At 48.5% G+C, this 25,230-nt stretch overlaps 1 protein-coding gene across 1 annotated transcript; it reads left to right on the top strand.

Annotated features, from left to right (window-relative positions):
• On the top strand, positions 1-25,230 carry ARID5A (AT-rich interaction domain 5A). The gene is made up of 7 exons (XM_083512453.1): positions 1-138; positions 9,926-10,080; positions 17,531-17,720; positions 18,386-18,438; positions 20,213-20,310; positions 21,619-21,781; positions 23,320-25,230. Exons 1-7 carry the CDS (start codon positions 135-137, stop codon positions 24,844-24,846), a joined length of 2,190 nt encoding a protein of 729 aa, XP_083368579.1. The 5' UTR covers positions 1-134; the 3' UTR covers positions 24,847-25,230.

Here is a 25,230-nt window from a genome sequence, read left to right as displayed (position 1 = left end):
AGCGCGCAGGATGAGGCGCCCGGCGAGCCGCGCTCCGCGGAGAGAAAGCGCTGCTGGCTGAGTGGCGGTGCGGACGGAGCATCACATGGGAGCTGCGGCGGGTGCGGAGCCGGGCAGGATCGGCGCTCCGGGCGATGGGTGAGCGGGCCAGCGGGGCGGGCGCTTCGGGGCGCGCTGAGGACTAGCAACTTGCTCGGAGGCGCTTCCTTTTGGCCGGCCGAGAAGCGAGGGCTGGGGGACGGAGGGTCGGGTCGGTTTGGACCCCCTGCGCTGATTCAAAGTCTTGTTTGCCTTTAGGAACCTCTGCTGGAGGGGAGACTTCTGATCGGGGTGGAGGTGGGGAAACTTTGGGTCTTTGTCGCGGGGGGGGACACGCGTTTTAACTCCTCGGAGATCAATTATAACAGTTAGTTGTTTCCGGAGAGTTGTTTCTAGCGAGTGTAGATTGCAATAAAACGAAGCCGCTTCCTTTCTTTGACCCGCTTGGGAGAATTCTCCCGAATCCCGTTTATCCGCGAAGACCCGACTTTTACCCCGTCGCCTTCCCGGGGGGGGGGAGCGAGGAAGGAGCTGGTCTTCTTCTTCGGGGTGCCTTGTTTTCAGTTGTGTCCGCTTTGGGGCGGGCTGGGGGGGGGGAGTCCAAGCGATGCGCGACTGTTGTTGTTTTCCTGCTCGGGGAACCATCGGACCGGGCTCTCGGCAAAGCCTCTTTCCCGTTTTGCGCGGCTCAGCAGATAATAATTGGCGGCGATTAAGTTGCAAAAGTCCCTGAGTTTGCATTTCTGAGCAGGTGGAGGAAAGAACAGAGGGCGGGAGGCGGGAGGCGGGGGGACGCGGTCTGCCAAGCCAGCCAGTTTTCTTGTTGGAAATCGTCTTAGTTTGCTGTTAAAACAAAACAAGCTCCCCCCCCGCTCCCCCCGCTTGGTATTCGGAACATGGGGCATGCCAACTCCGTCCACGTGACTGGATCCTTAAAAAAAGAAACCCAGCATAAACTTTGTCTGAAGTTTTCTTGCGTGTTTTCCCAGTACTTATAAGGAGATTTCTACCTACCCCCCCCCCGGCCGTGGATTGTTTAAAGTCCTTCCTGGACTTTCTGGTAATTTTGATTTCACTTCTCTTCTCTCTCTCCCCCCCCCACCTTTCCAATTTAGTCAATTTCAGCACTGCCTTCTCATATTTGGTCATTCCTTTTCCTGCTGTGGTTTTTAATCTCTTGCTGTTCTCAGCTAATTTATTGTGTCAGCTGTGAGCAAAAGCCCCCCCCCGCCCCCCCTGCATTCCCAGAAGAGGCCTCCCCGTCCCACCACACTCCCGCCCTGCCAATCTCACGGCCCCTGAAGAGTTAAAAGAATATGTGCTGTATTGAATGAAGTGTGTGTGCACGCAGCCCTGGGTGTATTGTACTCTCTGTCATTTCCTGAAAGTGGCTTGATCTACATTCTTTGAAGATGCTAACGGCTTTCGGCTGCTGCTTCCGCATCAGCCCAGAAATGTTTTTCTAGGTTGTTGACCTTTCTCATTTTCCCAAGAACATTTTTTTTCACTGAATGAATAGCGCATCTGCTTGTGGAAGGACTGAGCCGGCAGTCTCCTTTCTTTCATCGGCTGCTTGGCATACCTAGGAGTGGAAGAAATGGTTGACCCTGTGAGAAAGAGGGATACAAATCGCTGCAAAATAAAACCGCACCCTGGCATCATTGGCAAAGCAGGAGCTGACCAGGAGCCAGGGAATTTGAAATGCCAGCGGCGCCTCAGCTCAGTGTAAAGTATTGCACTTGGGCAAAAAAAATGAGAGGCACAAACACAAGATGGGTGACACCTGGCTTGAGAGCAGTACATGTGAAAAGGATCTAGGAGTCTTGGTTGACCACAAACTTGACATGAGCCAACAGTGTGACGCGGCAGCTAAAAAAGCCAATGCAATTCTGGGCTGCATCAATAGGAGTAGAGCATCTAGATCAAGGGAAGTAATAGTGCCACTGTATTCTGCTCTGGTCAGACCTCACCTGGAGTACTGTGTCCATTTCTGGGCACCACAATTCAAGAGGGACACTGACAAACTGGAACGTGTCCAGAGGAGGGCAACCAAAATGGTCAAAGGCCTGGAAACGATGCCTTATGAGGAACGGCTAAGGGAGCTGGGCATGTTTAGCCTGGAGAAGAGGAGGTTAAGGGGTGATATGATAGCCATGTTCAAATATATAAAAGGATGTCACATAGAAGAGGGAGAAAGGTTGTTTTCTGCTGCTCCAGAGAAGCGGACACGGAGCAATGGATCCAAACTACAAGAAAGAAGATTCCACCTAAACATTAGGAAGAACTTCCTGACAGTAAGAGCTGTTCGACAGTGGAATTTGTTGCCAAGGAGTGTGGTGGAGTCTCCTACTTTGGAGGTCTTTAAGCAGAGGCTTGACAACCATAGGTCTGGAGTGCTCTGATGGTGTTTCCTGCTTGGCAGGGGGTTGGACTTGATGGCCCTTGTGGTCTCTTCCAACTCTATGATTCTATGATTCTTCCAGTTCAGAAGGGTGTTGCAGTCGTGGAGTGGGGGGTCCTTTAAGAAATCACCCTTGTTCACATGTGCACACGCTCCACTTCCTTTAGGCCAGATGCTGTTGAACTTTTCACTCCCATCACTCCCAGCTGGCTTGTCCAATGGTCAGAGGCAACTGGAAGTGTGGGGTCTGGCAAAACATCTGGAAGGCCAGCGGTTCCCCACCCCCATTTTCAAGTGTCACATTCATCCATTCCAAATCCCGCACTGAGAAGAACTGAATTCTGCAGCCTGTATAAAATCCCACAAGCGGAGTGCATTGGCGGATCTTCTCTCTTACTTTTGCATAATTTTATTCTAGCGTTTTTTGCTTTTTGTTTCTCATTGGCATAATCTGTTCTTCCTGGGCGAGACAAATGCTCTGAAGTCCCACTTTCTACCACTGAAAATATTCCTCTGAGAGGTCGGAAGCAGTTGTCCGCATGCTTTCAAGGATATTGCTGCACCTCGAGAGCTGGGGTGGGCACTTCTATTTATTTTTTTAAAGGGAGTGTGCTGCTGGTTTCTGGACCCACTTCCACTTTCTTTGGTTTTTCTGTGCTCCTGTGGAATAACATCTCTCTCCTGGCGCTGGGCATATTATGGGCCACACAGGTGTGGACGCTGGGGCCAACCTACATGTTATGCAGGAGATCCACAACTGGCTCTCCTGATGTTCCCTGATCTTACACATGCTATATAAGGAGCAGCCCACACATAGAATGAGGTCATTTGTTGGTGATGCTGAGAGATCAATGTGCTTCGCGGGAAATTCCCTCCGGAGATGGAGTGGCCTGCTGGTCTTCTGCCTTCTCAGGCCGCATGTCACAATGCCGTTGAGATGAAATGCAGGCTGACAGTCTTGTTGCTTCACTTCCTTATGAGCGAAACAGTGATTAATGCTGCTTTCTTAAAAGCTATAGGTGGGAGGCCAGATAAGATTGTGAAAGGGGCGTTGTTCGTGGTAGAGATGCGGAAGTCCCAGCTTCAGTCCCCAAAAGCATCTCCAGGTAGGGCTGGGGGAAAAGACCCTTGCTGTGCCTGACACCCTGGAGAGCAGCTGCTGGCCAGTGTGGACAATACTGAGCTAGATGGACCAGTTGTCCAATTCAGTCCAAGACAGCTACATGTGTTTCTAGGGTGGGACAGGGGTCTGTATTCTGGAGCACGGTTGAGGAACCCATGGCCTTCCACACATTTCTGGGCTCCCAACGCTCATCAGCCCCAGTTAGCCTGGTCACTGGTGAACTGGAGTTGAGCAAAATATCTCAAGGGTTGTCACATGGAAGATGGAGCAAGCTTGTTTTCTCCTGCTCTGGTGGGTAGGACTCGAATCAATGGCTTCAAATTACAAGAAAGAAGATTCCGACTAAACATCAGGAAGAACCTTCTGGCAGTGGAACGGTCTCCCTCGGAAGATGGTAGGCTCTCCACCATTGGAGGTTTTAAGCAGAGGTTGGATGGCCATCGCTCATGGATTCCTGCATTGCCGGCGGTTGGACTAGAGAGTCCCTTCCAACTCTACAATTCTGTGATTCTGTGGGGGGCTACTTCCCCACCCCTGCTCTACAGAACGGCTTAGGTAGAGACCACCCCTCCTTCCTGCCCCTCCAACTCTGAGAACAACAAACACAATGAGCTCATAGCCTTTAAGCTGTGTCTGATTTCTATGATTCACCCTGAAGTTTCGAAACTGATCTGTGGTTCTTCTCTTTAACTGTATTTTTTTTTTAAACTTACTGGCATTGACAATCTTATTTCCCCATTTCATTCCCTGATGTTTTGTCATTGTGTTTGAGGTTTTTATTGCTGGGTTGTTGTTTTTAAGTTGCTTTCTCTGGAAAGAGGCTTCAAATAGCAGCTCTGAAATGGCTGTTCTGAGATCTCTCCTTGGGCAACTGCCCTTATAAGATCTGCCATGGCTGGATCAGGCCAAAGGTCCATTGAACCCATCATTTTGTTTCTTACTCGGCCAACCTGATGCCTCTGGGAGGCCCATCAGCAGGGCCTCAATGTTGTTGGTCCCTGGCATCTGGCATCCAAAGGTAGAGTAGCCCTGAAGATGGAGGTTCCATTAGTCTTTGTCATTATGAGCCATTGAATTGGTCACCATGGGTTGTATCCAACTAAGTTCTACTCAGAGTATGCCTATTGAAAAGAACAAACCCAAGTTAGATATGTCTGTCAACTTTAGTGGGTCTACTCTGAGTAGGACTAGCATTGGTTACAACCCTAAGTGTATTCCACTTTTTATACAAGTCTTGTGACTTGTGGCAGAGAGTTCCATAAATTAACCTGCCATTGTTCGACGAAGTAATTAATTCCCCTTCAGTCTTTCTGGAAGGGAGGACACCATCCTGACTCCCCCCATGCCATTATTTTACTTCCTTATTCTGTTTCCTCATCTCTGAAATGGGTTTGAGGCTACTACCCCACTTGGGGCCTGCACTGGGATGGGGCGGCACATCACTCCATAGGCCTTACATCTGCCCCAGATGGAAGGACAAATAATTGGGTTGAGGTCAGCACATTCCTCTCGCTCTCTCTTTGTCTCTCTCTCTGCTGAGGTTACAGACTGTGAAGCTGGTGCGCCCCCCCCCTCTCCCACCCATGCGTCAATTCCACAACTGTGGATGGGAAACAATTGTTTTTATTTAAGCCGCACAGAGTCCCGCAAGCAGCTGTTTTGTATGGTGGGGGCCAGGAGGGAATGAAAAAAACAGGTGTTTTTAGGACTGTCAAAGGAAACTGAAATGCAGAGCTGTGGCTTCAGATTGAAAACCATTTTAGGTGGGGGGAGTTGGGCAGAAAGACCAGTTCCCTCTACTTCTCTTCCAGTTCACGCGAGGGGCGGCTTTCTGCGGGCAAGGGCTTTGCTATTCCCACTTGCACGGACGTTGCTCTCTTGGGTTTGCAAGAGCTTGGAGTGACCTGTCTCATGAACAGGTGGCAATGGTGGTGGCAGAAGCAGCCAAGTCACATTTTGCCCCCCAAAAAAACCCTCAAATGGTGGAAGGGGGTTCAGGTGACTTTTCTAGATAAATCATTTTGGAGGTAGCGGGTGGAAGAAAATCAGCTGTTTTGGCTTTCGTTCCCAATACCAACCAAGCATCGTTAGATAGCAACCCCCCCAACCCCCCCTCCAAACCAGACTACTTTTTCTGAAGTGAATGAGGGGCATTTGTCTGGAGGGGGGTGCAGAGGACTCTGCTTCCAATTTAACTTGTTTGGGTTTCATGGGTTACTCCCCTGGTCCCTTCCCCAAACCCGCCCACATTTTTCATAAAAGATGTTCACCTTGGCACTGAGTTGGGGGGGGTACCAGTGCCCACGCCTCCTTTAATTCCTTGTGGAAGCTTAAAGGCGCGGGGGGGGGGGAACTAAGCTGGTTTCTCCCTCCCCACCCTTTCCTTTTTTCTTTTGTTTTTTTTTTTTTTTTTGTTTCCCAAAGTTGTCATCATGTCCAGTAATCCTCTCAGAAGCTGGACTTGTTTTGGCTGCCGTGGGCTATGATCTCATTTCCAGAGAACATTCAACTGGAAGGCTCCCCCCTCCTTTTTATAATTCTCTTCTTCTTTCTCTCCCCCCCCCCACTGCCTCATTGTACAGTATGTGAGTGTTTAGGGTGAGCTCACTGACTCCTGCAGGGGGTCTGAGAGGGAGGGAAACATACAAACTCTTTTAGCAAACATGAGCTGGAAATGGATGAGGGGGCAGAGGACTGGAAAGGGCTCAAAACTCTGTTTTCCTTCTGTTTTACTCCAGAGAGAGAGTGAGCAGCCAGCCTCTTCCTCTGCTCCTGGGTTTGGAGTCCATGTGTGCCCAAAGTACTTTTTGTTGATTTTTTAGACAGCTATTGCAGTGCCATGTGCTAGGAGCCCAGTCACTGAAGCGGATTAAAGTTTTCCAAAACGGAGAAGGTTTTTACATAGATGACCACAGGTCAAGAGAGGCAAAGGAGAAATGGCTTACAGCAAGTGTGGAGACAACATACATAAAAATAAAACATGAATAAAAAAAGGTGACATTTTCCAAATAAATAGAGAGCAAATAATGTAGAAAAATAAAACAGCAAAACACGTCACAAAAGCCAAATCTCACAATTTGGTGTTGGGTGAGAGCTTTGCGTATTTGAATTTGGCACATTTGGAATGATTAAAGCCTTCTGCACCCCATTGCTAGTCTCCCCATTGACATGGGGTGGTGAATAGTGTGCAGTTGGCTTGCAGGGAAGGGTGAAATGTTTGGGAAAGGGGCAAAAGTGGCCAGAAATATGGGGGGGGGGAGTGAGGTGGATAAAACATTTGCCACCCCCAGCCTCTTCCCACCCCACCCCGTCTGCTTTGCCTCTCTTTAGAAATGGGGTCTTTTCTCCACCTGGGAGGATTGTAAATTTGTGGGCGTAGGGCTTTGCTTATGTGCCCACTGTGTGCAACGCCGTCCCATCAGATGTCAAGCAGGTAAAGAACTCTATGGCTTTTAGAAGAGATGTGAAGGCAGGGAAGTTTCTAATGGTTATCTTACTGTGTTTTTATTATTTTATTGGGAGCCACCCAGAGTGGCTGGGGCAACTCAGATGGGTGGCATATAAGTAGTATCATCATCATCAGTTACCATTCCTGATGACTGTATGCAAGTAGTATAAAAGTAGTGCTCGCTTCGGCAGCACATATACTAAAATTGGAATGATACAGAGAAGATTAGCATGGCCCCTGTGCAAGTAGTATAAATAAGAGCATCTCTTGGTTTATCTTTCGCACTTTGTCAGCTTCTTCCCTGCTCTCCTTCCTACGTCACAACCTTCCACAAAAAGCCCTGATGCAGCTCTTCCAAATGATGACGTGTGCCGTCATCAGCTGGAAGTAGCTTGTTCCTGGGAAGCCACAATAACCTCCATTCTCCCGGGATGCTCTCTGAAAGAAACACCAATTTGGTTTTCTTGGACAGGATTCAAGTAAAGTTAAGGCTGGCCAAGGATGCAGAAGACTTCCCAAAATATTGTCAAGTGCTGCTTTGTTTTGGCTAGTGAGAGAGGATGATGGACATGTTTTGAGAGTCCCTCAGAAATATTACCATAGTAAATCTTCCAATAAGTCTGTCAGAATTGCCACTGTATTGCAGATGGAAAGCTCAGGATCATGGAGTGTGGGTCACCTCAGGCCAGAGAGAGAGTGTGGATCTGGTGAGATCTGAACCAGATTCTGTCCTCTGTGAATTTTATGTACCGAATGTTCTCCAGCTACTCCCTGTATGTTTAATATTCACTGAGTATTCAGTAGTTGTTTTGACATGTGACAATATTTTGATTTCACTGTTTCTTACTTGGCATTTGGCAGTATTTCATAGCAGACAAGAAACGGTGGTTTTGAGTGTTGGCAGGAGGTAATATTTGAGTGATAACGTTCAGTGGGATTTAGCAGTTGACAGTTGACACTTGCCAGAAACCAGACAAGATACTGAAAGGTCTGAAAACACTTGAATTTTGAGGTAAAATTTCTCTTTGTTTCTGAATTTCATGTTGAATGGTGAAATTGAAGACTTGGGTGAATTCTTGAGAGCATTCTGTTGACTTTGTGGTGATAATCCTTTGGTGAATGGATGAGGGAAGGACCGTAACTCAGTGCTTAGAGCATCACCTCCCAGGTGGGGCAGGGAGTGTCCACTGTCTGAAACCTGGAGAGTCACTGTAGACAATGTGGAGCTCGAGGGATTGTTGGTCTTACACTGTGTAAGGTGCCTTCCTAAAAATGCTTCCTTAACTAATATTTCTGAATCGTCACTTTTCATTATGTAGTTTTTGATAGTTCTTTCATTATGTAAATTTGTACAAGTTTTTTCTCCTGTAAATCGCTTTGGTGTAAATTGAGTAATGAAAGGTTCAAACATTTGTGGACACTCATTTTACCCTTGCTCCATTTTAATCATTTTGGCAGGAGAGGCACAGATTAACATAAAATGCAGCCAAAAACGTGATATTGCCTGACTTGGATGAAAGCTTCAAGAGTGAGGCTTTTTCACTTTCCCAAGTACCAGGAGAGTTGTTTTGCTGCCTGCAGCCCATCTTGGCTTCCCACTCCCTCAGCTGCACTGTCAGGTGGAAATGATGGGTGTATTCAATAAACCCCTGACTGCGCAAGAGGCTCCCTGCGTCTCCACATGCAAAAAGGAGGTGATTTTTGCATTGAGAGTGGACTTTGGAGGGCTTGCTTGTGGCAGTTGGTTGACGAGCGTCTAGGAGGGAAGGATGTGGCTGGTGGGGGCAAGGCTCACACCATTCAGGAAACCACCTTGAAAGCGAAAGTGGAAACTCTGTAGTCTTGCCCGTCTGCCGTATTCGCACTTGCTCTTGTGTGCAATTGCACCTCCAGGCAGGAAACCATTGAGTTGCATGCATCAAAGGAGACATCTCTTCTAAGAAAACCGCTCCAGTGGAGTCTCAGCTGGGGCCCCACCTTAGAGCCAAGCATCGCTGTCTCCTGCCCAGAATTTCTTGTTGGAGGCAGACCATGGAGGAGAAGTAGATTCTGGGTGCTGTTGAGGCAGAGCAGCAGGAGATGGAGACAGCTAATCCATGGGCCACGTGGGGCCTGCGGGCAGAGGTTGAGATTTAGACCACATTTGTACCACACATTTTAAGCAGTACAATACCACTTTAAATAGTCATGGTTTTCCCCAAGGGATTATGAGAGCTGCAGTTTGTTAAGGGCGATGAGGGTTTCCCCTCACAGAGCAATAGTTCTCAAAGTGGCTTCATCCCTCTTTCCTGGAGACTCCGGGAATTGTACCTCTGTGAGGAAAATAGGGGCCTCCTAGCAACTCTCAGCCCTTAGCAAATGGCACTTTCCAGGATGCTTCTGAGGAAGCCATGGCGGTGTAAATTGGTAGCATAGCACTTAAATGTATGGAGTGAATGTGGCCTTATGGTGGTGGAGGAGAAAAGGCAGCAGGTGGACAAATGCTGACTGGAGGTTGCTCCTCAGCATTTTGGGCAGTGCTGTTTCACGTCTGCTTTCAAAACACTTTGTCACGTTGTGTGTTATTCAGTTTCATGTCTGCTGACTGATCCCTTTTCCTTAACTGGAGATTCCAGAATCAAATCTGATTTCGCCTTCGTACGAAGCACCTCTGAACTGTGCCCCTACCCCAGAGGAGCAGGTGGCGGTGGGCAGTAGGCCTATGGCTAAAAGACCCCCGCCCCATCTGCTGGCAGCCTCTCCTCTGCCTCAAATGTCTTCAGGGGGTGTTTCCTCCTTGGTCTTCCTGAGGTAGGTTTGGATATTGCTGGTTTTTAGGGTAGGGGTCCCTGTCACTCAAGGTCTCTTGATTTGAGGGGAACGGGACTTGGATCTTGGTTCTTAATGGCTTCTCAACTCTTCTCCCTTGACGCAGCACCCAGCCTTAAAGGCAAGCGGAAAAAGAAAACCATTCCCATGGCTGAGAGCGAATCCCAGAATGCTCTGGTGCTGTCCCTGGCAGAAGAGACTGCAGTGGGAAGCCCTGGCGCTGAGGAGCATCAAAACACGCCAGAGAAGCTGGAAGAAGTGGTGAGTGAAAATTGTAATAATAATTGCATCACAAAAGCCAAGAATTGAATCCTAACACATCTGTGATGATATTCTTTCAAAACCTTTAGATCCTGGCCTTTGCAAATCACAGCTAGACCAATCTAAATTTTCAACAGCAGACATGATAGAGACATGACAAGTTCTGGTGTAGCTAGTGAACAACATATTTATCCCATTCTTCCTCTAAGAATCTCTGGGCAGAGTCTTATTTTATCCTTGCTTGAATCCTGGGAGAAAGATTAGTGATTGGCCCAGCGTCACCCAATGAGCTTAGTGGTTGGTTGGGGCTTTGAACTTGCCTCTTCCTGGTCTAGACTGAACACTCTTAGGCAGCACTCATGCAAGGACGAGCCTCAGCAAACCTTATGCTCACACACCTCCGGCTTGGCTGTAAGTGGGAGGTAGAAAGCCTCTGCTTCCATTCTAGATTAATCATTGTTTAGTGTTCCAGCCAAACCATAAACTCTAACCTATGGTTTGTTGAAACAAGCTGGTTTCATAACCTACCATTTGAAGTTGGCTTGTTTCAACAAATCATAGGTTGGATTAACCACAGTTTGTGCAGTGTTGGATATTACAACAAACTGCAGGAAGGCATAGAAGACTTGTTTTAGGCTTATCTTCATAATACTAGATGCAGCTTAACTCTGTCACACTTGCTCTAAGTTTCAGGTGTTTAGGCTTCATTTTGTTTTGGGACAAAGACCAAAATAGTAAGCAAAGGCTCTGTGGGCTTTGAAAGCATTGAGTGAGGAGGCACAATATAGAGGCTGGATTTTGACATATTGTGGAACCATGGTTTGGGCTACCCATACTTTGATCTCCCAGAAGTACAAGCATACCGTAGGATAGACCTGCTTGTCTGTTTCTTTTTTCCCATGTGTTCTGCACTCACATCTTGAACTGGAGCAGTGGCCCAGAATGTGGTTTGTCAGTGGTCTGTAAATTCAGACATAGCAGCGAACCCCAGTTAGCTGAATCTGGTTTGAAAATCAGGTTCAAACTATGCTTTCAGGTGCTAGTTTGTCAGTCCTAAACAAGCAACTGTTTGTGGGCAGGCTCAGGTTCAAACATCAGAGCAAACCATTCTATCACCCCGAGGCTTATTCTGTAAATGGAATAAAAGGTAAAGGTAAAGGACCCCTGGACGGTTAAGTCCAGTCAAAGGTGACTATGGGGTTGTGGCGCTCATCTCGCTTTCAGGCCAAGGGAGCCAATGTTTGTCTAACAGACAGTTTTCTGGATCATATGGCCAGCATGACTAAACCGCTTCTGGTGCAACAGAACACCGTGACAGAAACCAGAGCGCACGGAAACACGGTTTACCTTTCTGCCACAGCAGTACCTATTTATCTACTTGCACTGGCATTCTTTCGGACTGCTAGATTGGCAGGAGCTGGGACAGAGCAACGGGAGCTCACTCTGTTGTGGGGATTTAAACTGCTGACCTTCCGATCGGCAAGCCCAAGAGGCTCAGTGGTTTAGACCACAGCGCCAGCTGCGTCCCTAGGCTTTAAATGGAATGGGGTGTACCTGTTGTACTTGCAATTTAGTGGCAATAAAGGTGGAATTGGAGCAAAGAAAAAAGAAAAGGACTTTCCAAAATTCCCAACTTGCATATGCCAGCTTAAATCTGAGATATTTCTTAGAATCTTGTCTGTATTTTGTTTCAGCTTTGAATAAGATAGAGAACAAAATCTTTCCTTCTTGGGGATCTTCAGGGTTGTCCCCTCGTATAGACGCAGTAAAACAAGTGGATTGCTTATCACTTAAAAATGGAAAAGTTTTGTTACAAGGGGTGCAAAATGAAAGGTTCTGTAGAATCATATAAAAATGACGGGTATTAGGACCCAGGAGCTCTAATGAAAAATCTCCACCTCAAGACGACAATCCTTCCAAGCATGATTGGAATTTGGATTCTTGGAGTGCCTTTTGCCGACTTGCCAATGATGCCTTTTCTATTTCTGCCCCTACAATTCTCATGTCACGTCTTTGACAGAAACTCAGAAAGGCTGCTGGGGTGTGTGTGTGTGTGTGTGTGTGTGTGTGTGTAGGTATAAAAATGATGGCAGCACTACTAGTGCCATCTACCTGGAGTCAGGCTGTGACCCATGCAGAACAGAGACCTGAATTGGCAAAAGGTTACTATTGCCCCAGAAATGCTGGCTTCCTTCAAATCAAAATGGGAAAATGGGGAGCCAGCCTTGGGGATGCATGCACCCCCCCCCATTTCTTCCCACGTTTGCATTGACCACAGTTTTGCAATAGATCTGCAAACTGGAGTTGATTCCCACCGGAGCTGCTATCTTGACCAGGGTTTGTAAGCCTCAGTTAAGAAAGGAATCCTGATTAGCATCACCCACAGTTAGCATTGGTGCAGATGTATCGGTGAACTATAGTTTAGGCTTGAAAGGGGAGGGAGAGCAAAGCATATGCTGAAGCCAACTCTCAGTTAGTTATTCCACCCCCCCCCCCAGCAAACTGGCAGCTTCATTTTGGGAGTGCTTCTCTGATTGCTTGTCCTGGGTCTGGCTACTGAACTCTCTCTTGATTTTTTTGACCTGTTTATGGAGTGACTTGGAAGTTGAATTGAGTTGAGAGAGAGCTGGTTTAGAGGATCCTATCTTGGCTTAAAAACTTGCCATCATACTATAGGTTGCTGACTCACTGAGTTGGTTTGGGTTACCATTACTTTGGTTTCACAAGCCAAGAAATGAACGCACATTTTGCCCTTCATGCAAGTTGCGTTTAAAGCAGGAAATATTTTATTGACCATAGTTTACTGTTTCATAGAAACAAGGAAACGGTGGATTGCCAGCTTTGGAACAAGCCAGGATCTTAAACCAAGGGCGGGTAGCCCTTAGTTTCCTAGTTTGGATGAAATAGGAAACTGTAGTTCATTAGCGACTTCCTGGTTAAAATTATGGCTCATGCAAAGGGTGGGAGGCAGCAACTGCATGCTAATATCTTGGCCTGTCAACCCAAAATATAATAGTTCAAAGCAACTTGGAGTCTGCAACCCCTAGTAAGTTTGGGGGTTCATCCACCTCTCTCTCTTCACCACCCCCAGTCTCCATCGTGGCACATAGACTCTTCAGTGTTGGCAGTTGAGTAGCTCACTTTTGCCTAGGTTTGTGGGCAGGGTTTAAACAAGAAATGGAGGAGAACGTCAAATTTTTGAAACCAGAGGGTTTAGCGTCAAAAGATAGAAACTGAAAATGCAAGTCTCGTGTATGTTGGGGAGAAGAAACCTGTGTGAACTTCTGAAATGAGCTCTCTGTTGCTAAGAAGTAGTTGGGTGGTGGGGGGGGGCATCCTTTTCTTCCCCTTCAATCTCTGAAAATAATTTTTGCACGAAATACATTGTGCAGAATTTGGACCGCTTTGGAATGGGGCAGATGAGGGCTGACCTTTTATAGCTCAGCACTCCTAGAAAGGCATTGCAGAATATGGGTCCATCTGTCTCATCACACTTGCATATTGCCTTCCATTCATGCATGTGACTCTCCTGCTTTGTTCTCACAACAATCCTGTGAGGGAGTCTAGGGTGTGTGTGTGTGTGTGTGTGTGTGTGTGTGTGTGTGAGAGAGAGAGAGAGAGAGAGAGAGAGAGAGAGAGAGAGACTTGGGGCTACCCAGTGAATTTCATCCATGAGTAGTTTCGTCCTCTACATGACCTGAAGTGCAATTGATTAGCATGGTGCATAATGCCAGGTAAAGTAAGGCTGGAGACGGACAATAATTTTACAAGAGTGTAAAGTAAGCATAGTTCAGGGATATTTGCCACACACAAACACAAACACGTTTCTTTTGTCCTGCCACAATCGCCAGTCCAACAGGTTTTGGAAACTATATGAATGCCCGCAACACCTGTTTGACTGGATATGATGGTGGAATGAATGCGCACACTGTAGGGAGAAGCATGCTTGTATCATGTTACCTGCAATATTTGGGGGGGGGGGAGTGGCCTGTGCAAAGATACAGTGTTCTATCTTCAGCTTGAATGCCAGCAACCCTTCCTAAATTTCACAATCTCTGCAGACTTGTAGACTCTAAATTTCCTTCAGGCAGGACCTAGGTAGCCCTGCAGCCACCGCTTGGGGGAGAGAGCATTTTGCAAACACCGTCGGCTTGGCTCTCTGTCCAGTTCAAAATTAGATTCATTTGAAAAAAGAAGCAGCCCCATAAATAGCCCCACAGCTAAAATAACATGTCTATCGTGAGCGGGGAAAAGAATAGAAAGGAGCAGACGTGTTGAGTGCTGAGCAGCTGCCTTGACCAAAAATAGCAACAAGTTTTATAACTCTGGAAAATTTAGAACAAAAAACCAAGAAAACAAAACGCAAGAAACGTTTTTTGAGCTGAGGGCGGGAGGGTGTGTGAGAGTGAGAATTTGTGCTGTTCTGTTTTCCTGGAAACAGTCCCTTGTGTTCTCACACATCCCAGCACTCTGACCAAGTTGGCAGCCTGCCCAATCCCAGGCATATAATACACTCAACATCTCTCTCTCTCTCTAAGCTGAACAAGCTGGCGACTCTTCGGAGCTAATAAATTGCCTCCGACCACAAAAACAGCTCTTGATGGGATTGAACAGCCGCGCTTTGTGTGCAGAAAGTGGGGCGGGGGAAATGAGACTGATCCAATCTGTGTAAGCATTCTGGCACTTCCATGGCACACGCCGTAGCTCTGCCTTGCAAGCAGAAGGTTTGTTTAAAGAAAAATTCTGTGGCTATTTCTCACCCACCCCCTTTGTTTAAAAACCCTGGAGGTGTCCTAGAAACCCGACAATTAAAACAATATCGAAATAACATCAGCACTATGGCCGAGCTTGACAGTACATCTGACCTCTTTAGTAAGCTGCCCTCAAGCAGACCCGGAAAGCCATTTTCATTTCACTCTGCATTTAATTGGCTTTTTATGCAAGCTAGTAAGGGAACACAGCTGGGTCCCTTTAATAAACAGGTGTTTATTTAGTCGGGGTGGTTTTAAGTACATTCTACATCTTCCTATGTTTTATTGTTTCCCCTCTTTTTGTAAGCTACCTTGAGAGGGTTTATGCCCTGAAGGATAGGGCAGGTGTCAAGTCAAGACGTTGTTTCAGCTGAGAATTGGGATTTAGCAGGCTTCCTCTTTCTCTCCCCCCCCCAAGCCACCTTGCAGCTTTAGTTATTTGTGGCACCGTGTTTTGGGCCACGGAGGTGCTTCCCACAATCTGCACAGCCACTAATTTCTGTTCTTTTTGCCCAGCTTTGAAGTCAGTGATCTTGGATCACCAGAAGCTGCCTTCTCCTGAAGGGGACGGCTGTTCCATTTAGCTCAGTACGGACCTGACTGGCCGTAGCTCTCTGGATTTCGTGCAAGGCAAGGGTCTTTCCCCAGCAGCCCTACCTGGAGAGGCTGGGGGCCTTTTGCGTGTAAAGCAAGGTAGTCTGCATGCGCTGGAGGTGGCGGGAGAAGGGAGCGCTGTTTGTGGACTTTCTTCAGCTTCTGCTGCAGCCCTTTCTGCTCTCTCTGGGGAAAACAGACTCCTTGTTATTCCCTTCCCCTGCTAAGTGAGTCCGGGGTTGCAGGTCACGAGTTCCAGAGCTCTGGCTTATGCAGCTGTTCAAAACCAAAACAGAGTCCCATCTGTTTTCTGTTTCTTCAAGAGCAAATGATTTTGGCCCCATAAGAAGACACTCCCCGCCCCCCGCCTGCTTTTTTAAATTAGAAACTGGTTTAAAGTATACACAGCAAAATCACAATAAGCTGGGAATGGAAATCCAGGCAACCTTGTGGCTGCATTTTGAGCCCTCATCTGGGGGCCAGGGGTTGTGCTGTCCAACAATTAGAGCAGTCTTTACCAATCTGGGGCCTTCCAGATGTTTTAGACTACAGCTCCCATCTGCCTGTGCTGGCTGGGGCTGATGGGAGTTGCCCTCCAAAATGCTTAGAGGGCATCAGGTTGGCAAAGGCTGACTTAGAGAAAGGTTACCAGACGTCCCCATATTCCTGGGACAGTCCCCGGATTTACAAATCAGTCCCCTGACAAAATCTATCTATTTAGTAGGAAGTTGAAAAGTGTCCCCGAATTCATTGAAAAAAATCTGGTAACCTTAACTTAGAGGCAGGCCGGGCCAAGATAGAGTCAAGCAGCAGATGAAATTCCGTACAACTAAAGAGCAGCATATAGTATTATTTTTGCATGATGATCTTTGAGGATTTCTAAGAACTGAACACTTCTCTCTTCAGGTCGGCCCCTGAAACCCTGCAGAGATGCTGCCAGTCAGTGATGTGCAGAAACCTGTATTTCCCCTGTGAAAATAAACTTCCATTTTCCTCTTTCCTTCTCAGGGCTCTGTAGAATTCTGTTGGGCACGGGGTCTTGCTCTTTCTCTGTCATAGACCACATTCACACCATGCAGCTATAGCACTCGGATGCCCCTCTGAACATGTTCTCCTCACCGAGATACCATTCCCAGACTGCCTTAACAATCTGCCACTCTTCCCAGGGAACTCTGGGAATTGTCGCTCTGTGAGGGGAATCAGGGTCTCCTAACAATTCTCAGCAACCTTAACAAACTTAACAAAACACCCAGAATTCTGTGGGTGAAGCTATAACTGTTTACAGTGGTATCATAGTCAGGGGTGGCCCGCCCTGTTTTGCTGCCAGAGGCGAAATGGGAAGGTGCTGACACCCCCCACCCCACAGCCTCACTTTCTGGGCTTACATGGCGGTGGTGGGTGGGGTGCCTGTGGGGACACCTCCCCAAAGGATTCTGCCGCCTGAGGAGGGCTGCTTCCCTCTGCCTTGTGGGCAGGACGGTCCTGATCCTAGTGCTTTCAATGTATGGTGTGAATGTGGCCGTTGTGAGGTGGCCAAAGGTTGGTGTAGGTGTGTGTTATCTTTACAGTGAACATTTCTCTAGATATCTGCAGCCTCCCCAGCTGCTCACACTTCCTGACCTGAACAAGCCACATGGGAGGGGCTCCCTCCTGATGCTTCCCCGCATGGGCACCCGGGAAGGCTGCAGAGCACAGACCACTTATGAGGTGATTTGTGGAACGAAGCAAGGACCCTCCTGCTGCCTCAGAAGTAAACTAAACATGCCAAAAGCCTTGCACCCAAGTCATAAAAAGGCCATCAATATTGTTCCCCCATTGGTAATTTCCAAGATCAATTCCTTTTCTCATCAACGGATGGCAAATTGTTTTTTGGAGGGGGAGCGGAACGTGAAATATTTCTTCGGCACAGCATGTGACCACCTTGAGGTCCTTGGAGAAAAGATGGAGCATAAATGTAATCAAGGATAAAAATACAACAAAAATCTTGGACATCTGCTGGGATTTATTTTCACTTCAGCTCTCTGGGTCTTGGCTGGTCTTGTGCTCCTCCTCCTCCTCCTTGATTTCTCCTTTGCTTAGATTTGTGTGTCGTCCTCACACCTCAGGGGTCTCCTGAAAGCAAGGCAGATGGGGCTTTGGAAGCGGGTGAGAAGAGCCCAGCAGAGGACTCTGGAGATGAGCAGATGCCCAGCAGCGAGAAGGAAGAGGAGCAGGCCTTCCTTGTCAGCCTATACAAGTTCATGAAGGACCGCCACACGCCCATCGAGAGGGTGCCTCACCTCGGCTTCAAGCAGAGTACGTCCCTTGCCCTCCATTTTGGTTTCCCTCAGGTCCCCATTTTCCAGTGTCAAATTCAGTTGTCCACATTTCTGCAGATATTTCCATAAATTTATCTTACCTTAAAAAAAGTATGTATTATTTATTCCAATTCTTCTGGTGCCCTAGGAAGGTCCGAGGAGCCCTCAGCCACTGGAATTTGGACCTAGTCCCTCCGAAGCTGGAGGAGTGGCAAATGGTAGCATCATGTAGTGGTTCTAAAAAAGAAATTAAAAAACCAGGCATGGGGGAGGTTTAAGCCTTTCCACTCCAGCCTTGATCTTGATCACCCCCACTTCCCCATGTGTCAGTGATCATTAAAAAAAACCCCGAAAACCTCCTCATATTGGTTCCTGTGCTAATTGCTCTGTGTGTGGTGTTTTTTCGTTTTTTAACCTGAGGTCATGGCTCTGGAGGGAAAGCTTAACCCCCACTCCCCGCCCCTTGCCTCATTTTTAAAAAAGGCCATGTGATAAGTGATCAGGCCCTTTCAAGCACAACTTTGCAGCCATGAGGACCAGCGGCTTGCCTAAATGAAACCTTTGGTCTTCGGGAAGGAGGTTTTCTGCACTTCTAAGGAACTGCAGTCTGTTGTTATCTCTTGCTAAGCTGATTCCTGGGTGTGTTTCTTCTTCTTCTTCTAGTTAACCTGTTTAAGATCTACAAAGTTGTGGAAAAGCTGGGAGCCTACGAACTGGTAAGAATAAATTATAAATCTGTCTATCATTTTTCTATCTATCGTTTTAATTGTATCAATGTTTTGCTGTATTTTAATGATTGGTTTTTAAAATGATTTTAGCAGTTGTTTTTATCTGTAAGCTGCCTTGAGTCTGACAAGGAAAAAGCCATGGTATAAATAAATTTATAATTATTATTGATGCAAGTCCTAGTCCAAAACCTCAGGAGGGTAGCAGATTAGCTAAGGCTGCCTTGGCTGCTTTGTTTGTGTTCCACTAAATGTACCCATAGCAGCAAGCAGCAGAACATAAAGCCTAAACAACGCTATTTTCATATTGGTTTACAGTGGTACCTCGGTTTAAGAACAGTCCTGTTTATGAACTATTCGGTATATGATCTCTGCAAAACCGGAAGTAGTGTTTCGGTTTGTGAACTTTACCTCAGTCTACAAATGGAATCCGAATGGTGGAAGGGCACCGGCAGCGGGAGGCCTCATTAGGGAAAGTGCGCCTCGGTTTAAGAATGGATTTGGTTTAAGAACGGACTTCCGAAACAGATTAAGTTTGCAATCCGAGGTACCACTGTATTATCTCCATACAATATACCATACAAATATAACAGCCACCAGTTTCTATAAGCAGTAAGAAAGGACATACTACAGCTAACACTGTTGCCATGAAAGAATTATTCCAGTTTTTGGTGAGATGGGGACATAACTGGCCACTGACAGCCTGTTTGACACCTGACAGATACCTTGTAAGTTTGTCCCAAATCTCCAGTGATCTAAAATGGCCCATTGATTGATTGATTGATTTGCCTGATTGATTTAATTCATTTATACGCTACCTTTCCACAGCAAAGGGTGCTCAAAGCAGCTCATGACAGGCATCTCTTGTTATCAAAATACATTGGCAAGGTGACGGTGGAGAAAAAGTAGTTTACGAGAACATAACAGTGAGTCAATGATGTTATTGATGCTCACAGCTGTGTGAAGAACAAGGTGGGGGGGGGGGGAGAGAGGGAGAGAGAGGCCAGCTAGCTCTGGTGGGCAAAAGCGGACTCTTAAGCCCAGCATAGGAGTTGGGTGTGAGGTAGTGGCGATCAGAGGAGTGCCATTTTCAGCAAACACAAATAAAAACATTGCGAATCAAACCCTCACCTCAAGCAAGGTAACCGCTGCAGCACACATTCAACGCACTATCATATCACTTTAAATAGTCATGGAATCCCCCCAGAGAATCATGGGAAACGTCGCTTGCTAAGGGGGCTAAAATTCCCAGAGTTCTCTGGGAAGAGGGATTGATTGTTCAACCGTTCTGGGAACGGCATCTCTGTGAGGGGAATTGTGGTCTCCCAACAGCACCCTTAGCAAACCGCACTTCCCGGGAAGCCATGACTGTGTAAAGTGGTATGGTACTGCTTTAAGTGCATAGTGCAGGTAGGGCGCCAGTGAAATGCCGCTCCAGTTGTCGCTGCTGTAATTTAGGGCAACCTCATGATTGCAAACTACATTTTGAATCCTGAAGCTGGGAGAGGCTAAGAAGAAGCTGCCTGCCGGATCAGACCAAATGCTCATTGAGTCCAGCGTCCTGTAGCCTGTAGGTCACAGTGGCTGAGCCCACAAGCAAGAGCACTCTCAAAACTGTGTTCCCCAGCAGCTGACATTCTCCTTCCCCCATCCTGCCAAGGGGTGGTTTATCTTTTCTTGTGAATTGTGAATGTTTGTGTGTCCGTAATACCGACTTGGCATCTCTTGGCATCTCTGGGTTTCACTCGATTGCTTCCCATTGCAGGTCACTGGGAGGCGTCTTTGGAAGAACGTCTATGACATGTTGGGGGGCAGCCCAGGGAGCACCAGCGCTGCTACTTGCACGCGGAGGCATTACGAGAGGTATTGGACTGCTGCTGCTGCTGCTGCTGCTGCTTCTCTTTTCACTAGCCTTTGCCATCCTGGCACCCTCCAGATGTTGCTGGACTGTGCTGGCTGGGTCTTGCAGTCCAATAATGTCTGGAGGGGCCAGGAGCTGCGTGACCTACCTGCTCCTGCAAGAAAGAGACCTGCCTGGGAGGCACAAACAAGGCCAGGGGCAGAGAATGGGGTTCTCCACAGGTGTGGAGGGACTCCAACTCCTGCCGGCCTCATCCAGCACGGCTGGGTGTTGTAGTCCAGCCGTAACATCTGGAGGACCCCACTTCAGCTCCCGAGGCAAGACAGTGGATCGAAATGTTGCACCCAGGAAGTCTCTCTTGGATTTTGCACTTGAACTGAACTGCAAATAAATAAGCAAAGCCTTCAGTAAAATACATTTATAAGTAAGAGATCAATCAACCACAACTTTAGTTTTTTGGACTATTTTGCTTCTGGTGTGTTTCAGTAATAAGGAAGGAAAAGGTCACTTTCTGTTCCTTTCTAAGTATCTATGCCAGTTCCTTCTAAGAATCAAAAACCTGGTTTAATAAACAGAACTATTTTGCACTTCCTTCGGTATCTCCAAAAGGTACCTCATGGTGATGTGCTGGCTTTTATTTAAATGTAACTCACCAGGGGCATAGCATGGGGGGGCTTCTGGGGCAACTGCCCTGGGCACATGGGGGGGTGTGGCTCATGCCGCCCTCCCTGGGGCAGCCCTGCACCGGTGTCGCTCCCACGACTCGTGTCACTTTGGTGGCAGGGGCTGGCCAGGCGCAGGGAGCTCCTCCGCCCTCCGCTCACAGCCCCCTGGCGATGGTTCATACTTCCTCCCTGGACAGGTTGTGAGCATTCTCCACTGCTGTAACTAACTGCTAAATTTAAAGCCGCTTATGGCTCTGCAGTAAAGTATACGTAGTCAAAGCTCGTAACTTGGGCTTATCAATGCTTTAGCAGATTTTGCTCCATATATATAATTTTGGCAAGGAGCAGCTTAATGGAGAAAGGGCAGGTAATTATTCTAAAACTGAGCTTTCACTGGCAACTTTGGGCTGGAGATACTGCTTGCGTATTTCAAACACACTTGCACAACCATGAGGACTAAACGCTTTCTTTAAAGTTTTAAAAGGACAGCTGAGATTCTTAGGAGTCAAAAATCTGCTGCGTTTGGCAGAATCTGTGGGAAATTCTGCGTGTGTGGACTGGCTGTGGGGCTGAGGAACTTCAATGGCCTCTCACCGCCCCGCCATGTCATGATGTTCTTTTCCTTGGCTTGCACCTGCTTCTCAGGCTGGTCCTCCCGTACGTCCGGCACCTGAAAGGCGAAGACGACAAACCCCTGCCCCCTGCCAAGCCCCGGAAGCAGTACAAGGTGTCCAGAGAGCCAAAGGGGGCCAAAGGGAGTGGGCCTGTGGAGAAGAAGAGGGCCAAGAAGGAGAAGCTGAGGGACCAGGTAAAACTCTCCCAGAGCTGGTGGGGTTTGGGTGCCAAAACATTGGGGCAGTGTAATTTGGGGGGACCTTACGCCTCCCGCCCCCTGGTCTTTTTTCTGGGCTAATAAATACAGTCATACATTGGGTTACAGACGCTTCAGGTTGCGCGTTTTTGGGTTGCACACTGCGCCAAACCTGGAAGTACCAGAACAGGCTACTTCCGGGTTTCGGCGCTAGCGCATGTGCAGAAGCACTAAATTGCGCTTTGTACATGCGCAGAAGTGCCGAATCATGACCCACGCGTGCGCAGATACAGTGCTGCAGGTTGCGAACGTGCCTTCCGCACAGATCACATTCGCAACCCGAGCTTCCGCTGTGCCACCAATCCCTTTGCCTTGGGAGATTTTTGGAGCTTGACTGCCCTCTAGCGGTCAGTCAATAACAACCACCTTCATCTTATTTGCTTTGCCTGTTAATTCTCCTCAGGTGTCAAAGGCCAGGGTAAATTGGTGTGTGTACCTGCCCAGCACCTGACACCTCATAGGACTTCAGGGGTGGTTTGGAGGAAATGGCCTTGTGGGTCAGAGGTGCTGTCACTGGTCTAGGAGGCTGAGCAGGAAGATTTGCAGATGGGGGAGTGGAGGAGCAGGGCTGGCAGCAATGGCCTTTGGCTTGGAAACTGGTAAATCATAGAAGCGTGTAGCACAGTTGGCTGGAACCTTGTGGGCTTCACGATGTTGCTGAACTACAGCTCCCATAAACCCCTGCAAGGAGTGTTGGTGGCCAGGAATGATGGGAGTTGTGGTTCAGCCCCATCCAGAGGGCTGAAGTTTCCCCATATCTGGTTTAGCTGGGTTGCTGTGTATTCTGCAGTGTTTGGCACTGGATCAGAACTCGGGTTCCTGATAATGGTTTTTTAAATGTAAGTTTCAAGCCTTTCTTTCCCTGAAGTGAGCAGGCAGTTCCTGCTGAAATTCCATCTGCCAAAAGGCAGGGTTTTGAGGCACCATGTAGAAAACAGTGTGCAAAAGCATTTTTATTTTCATCCTTTAATTCAGGCTGCAATAGGAGTTTGGGCTGATTTAGTTCATTTTCTTGTTTCAAGTGCAGAGAATGCACAGACCTGATTTTCTGAGCTGTAAAGAGAGTAGTAGTAAGGAACATTCTCTGCACCCTCTGCTGTATCTTGTGGGGTGAAAACATCAGCAGGGTGGGGCTTGGCATTCTGGCTGGGGCTGAGGCAAGTTGCAGTCCAAGGCAGCCGGAGGGAACCCAGTTCACTGGCTTAACTTTCCATGCACCACAGTCCATGTTATTAGGGGCACGAAGTGCAGTTCTGAACTGGCAAGCGCAGAAGGAACAGACAAGGATTCCTTGGAAGCGAAACAGCTGCAGCGACGAATTAATAGTATAGCTTTGATTTTACCTGGGGCTGCACCTCTATGCGCTCCATTCGCCAACCAGTGAATGGAAACGTTTCCTGTACCCCAAGTTGCCTCCCCCCTTCCTGAAAGGTCCCAATCTCCACCTGTACCGTAAATGTCTCTTTTGATTGCAGATCTTGCCAGAGAAGCCGACCCCTGATGCTGCCTCTGCCGCCAAGCCTGCCAGCGACCCCGAGCAGAGCCAACTGCAAGAGCAGCCCGAGGGGTGTCCCTCTCTTCCAAACGGCCGCGAGGCCTCTGAGAGCCAGGCCCCTGACGCCTGCCATGGCAACTGCCGTGCCCACGGCTGCTCCGAGGGCTACAAGCGTCTCTTCTCCAGCTTCTACTTCAAAGGGAACCACGGCATCATGTCTCCCTTGGCCAAGAAGAAGCTCCTGGCTCAGGTGAGCAAGGATGAGTCCCTGTATGGTCACCAGAAGCACCTCAGCCACTGCCCAGAGTACAAGAAGGCCAGGATCCGAGAGATCCCTGGCTCGGACACAGAGGCTGGTCCCAAGAATCCGCTGGCCACCAGCCTCCCCCTGAAAGAGGGGCAAACTCCAGCGTGGGAGGAGGACGGGTCCATTGGCTCAGCTGGTTCCTCTCAGCCCTCGAAAGCCAGTGAAGGGGGGTTGAAAGCATCCCCGAGCCTCACGGAGGGCCACCTGCCTCAGAAAGCAGACGACGCTTGCTGCGGGGGCCACCCATCGCCTGGTCTACCTCTCGCCAGGGGCTACTTCCACACATCCCGAGGTGAGGTCATGAAACCCATAAGTTGCCATCCTCTTCGAGGACCAGTGGAGTATTATGGTGGCTTTAAGAAGTTCCCGGAGGTGGCAGCAGCTTCTGCCTATCAGCAGCCTGGCAGCGATGTGCTGTTGAGTCGCCTGCCTCAGAAAAAGCAGGAAGGCTCCGAGGACCAGCCAGAAGATCTCCGCCGAAAGCCGAGTCAGCCTCTGCCCTCCTGGAGAGGGGATGGTCAGCAGCAAACCTCCCCCTTCCGGGTGAGCAGCCCCGGGGGTAAGAGAGGCTCCTCCCCCTTTCCCCACGCCAAGCCCTCGTGGGTGCCCCCGGTGGCCACCCTGGCCAAGGTCAGCCCACAAGTCCTCAAGAACGGAGGCCATTCAGTTTCTCAGGCACAGGCCGGCAGTTTGGCTCAGAAGAAACGAGCCATGGAAGAGGAGCTGTTCCTGCAGGGCAAGAGGCTGAAGGCCGTCGCCCCTTTCGTCAAGGAGGCGCAGTCCAGCAATGGGCTGGAGTGTGGCGCTTCCCCCAGCGGCCAGCAGGCGGTGGCAAAGCCCAAGGCTGCTGTGCAGAGTTCAGGTTTCCCAGTTGCTCCCGTGCCTCAGGTTCAGGATATGTACAAAGGGACGATGTTGAGGCTCCCTGTGAACTTTAGCACCCCGGGGGAGCACTTGAAAGGGCAGTCGGCCTCACTGATTCCTTCCCTGTCCATCAGTCCGTTCATTATCCCGGCCTTCCCCACCCCCTTATTAACTGCTTCCGTTCAGCCCTCTGACCTGTGCCAGCCACTGGCCCACTACCCCACCTCCTACGACAGTGTGCTCCGCCACCGTCTCTACCCGGTTTCAACGTGGCACAGCCAGCCAGCCTATGCCTCCCCCCACGTCTCAGCCTTCCACCGGAACACCAAGCTGTAGCCCCCAGCCGGGAGCCCCCGGGGGGCGGCAAGGTTTTTGGACCAGGCACACCGCAAGTTGGACTCTGCAGCTGCGCTGCGGTGCCAGCATTTGGGACTGCCGATCTTTGAAGGCTCTTCCCTGGGAAAGCAGCAGGGATGCAACTGTCAGGACCGTGTAATTTTCATTTTTAAACAGAAACCAAACACTTCCACTCACCCGCAAAACTCTTGAACTTTGAAATGTATTTGTATCTGGTATGATATGCAAATGATGTGCGCGAAAGAACAACAACAACAACCATTAGGGAACAAAGCTCCTATAAAGAGAGATTTATATCTGTGGTAATGCTGGGCGCAATTCCATTCCGATTCTTTCCTACATTATAAACACAAGTGCCTAGTC

This window comes from Podarcis liolepis (genome assembly GCF_965112155.1).
Source record: "Podarcis liolepis genome assembly, chromosome: 7".
NCBI classification, from domain to species: Eukaryota; Metazoa; Chordata; class Lepidosauria; order Squamata; family Lacertidae; genus Podarcis; species Podarcis liolepis.
This window is presented reverse-complemented; position numbering and strand designations above follow the sequence as displayed.

What these genes read in the sequence shown, in the direction of transcription:
- ARID5A (XM_083512453.1), top strand. An exon ending in AGCTGGGAGCCTACGAACTG is followed by an intron (nt 18,439 to 20,212) that starts GTAAGAATAAAT and finishes TTCCCATTGCAG; the next exon opens with GTCACTGGGAGGCGTCTTTG. An exon ending in ACGCGGAGGCATTACGAGAG is followed by an intron (nt 20,311 to 21,618) that starts GTATTGGACTGC and finishes CCTGCTTCTCAG; the next exon opens with GCTGGTCCTCCCGTACGTCC.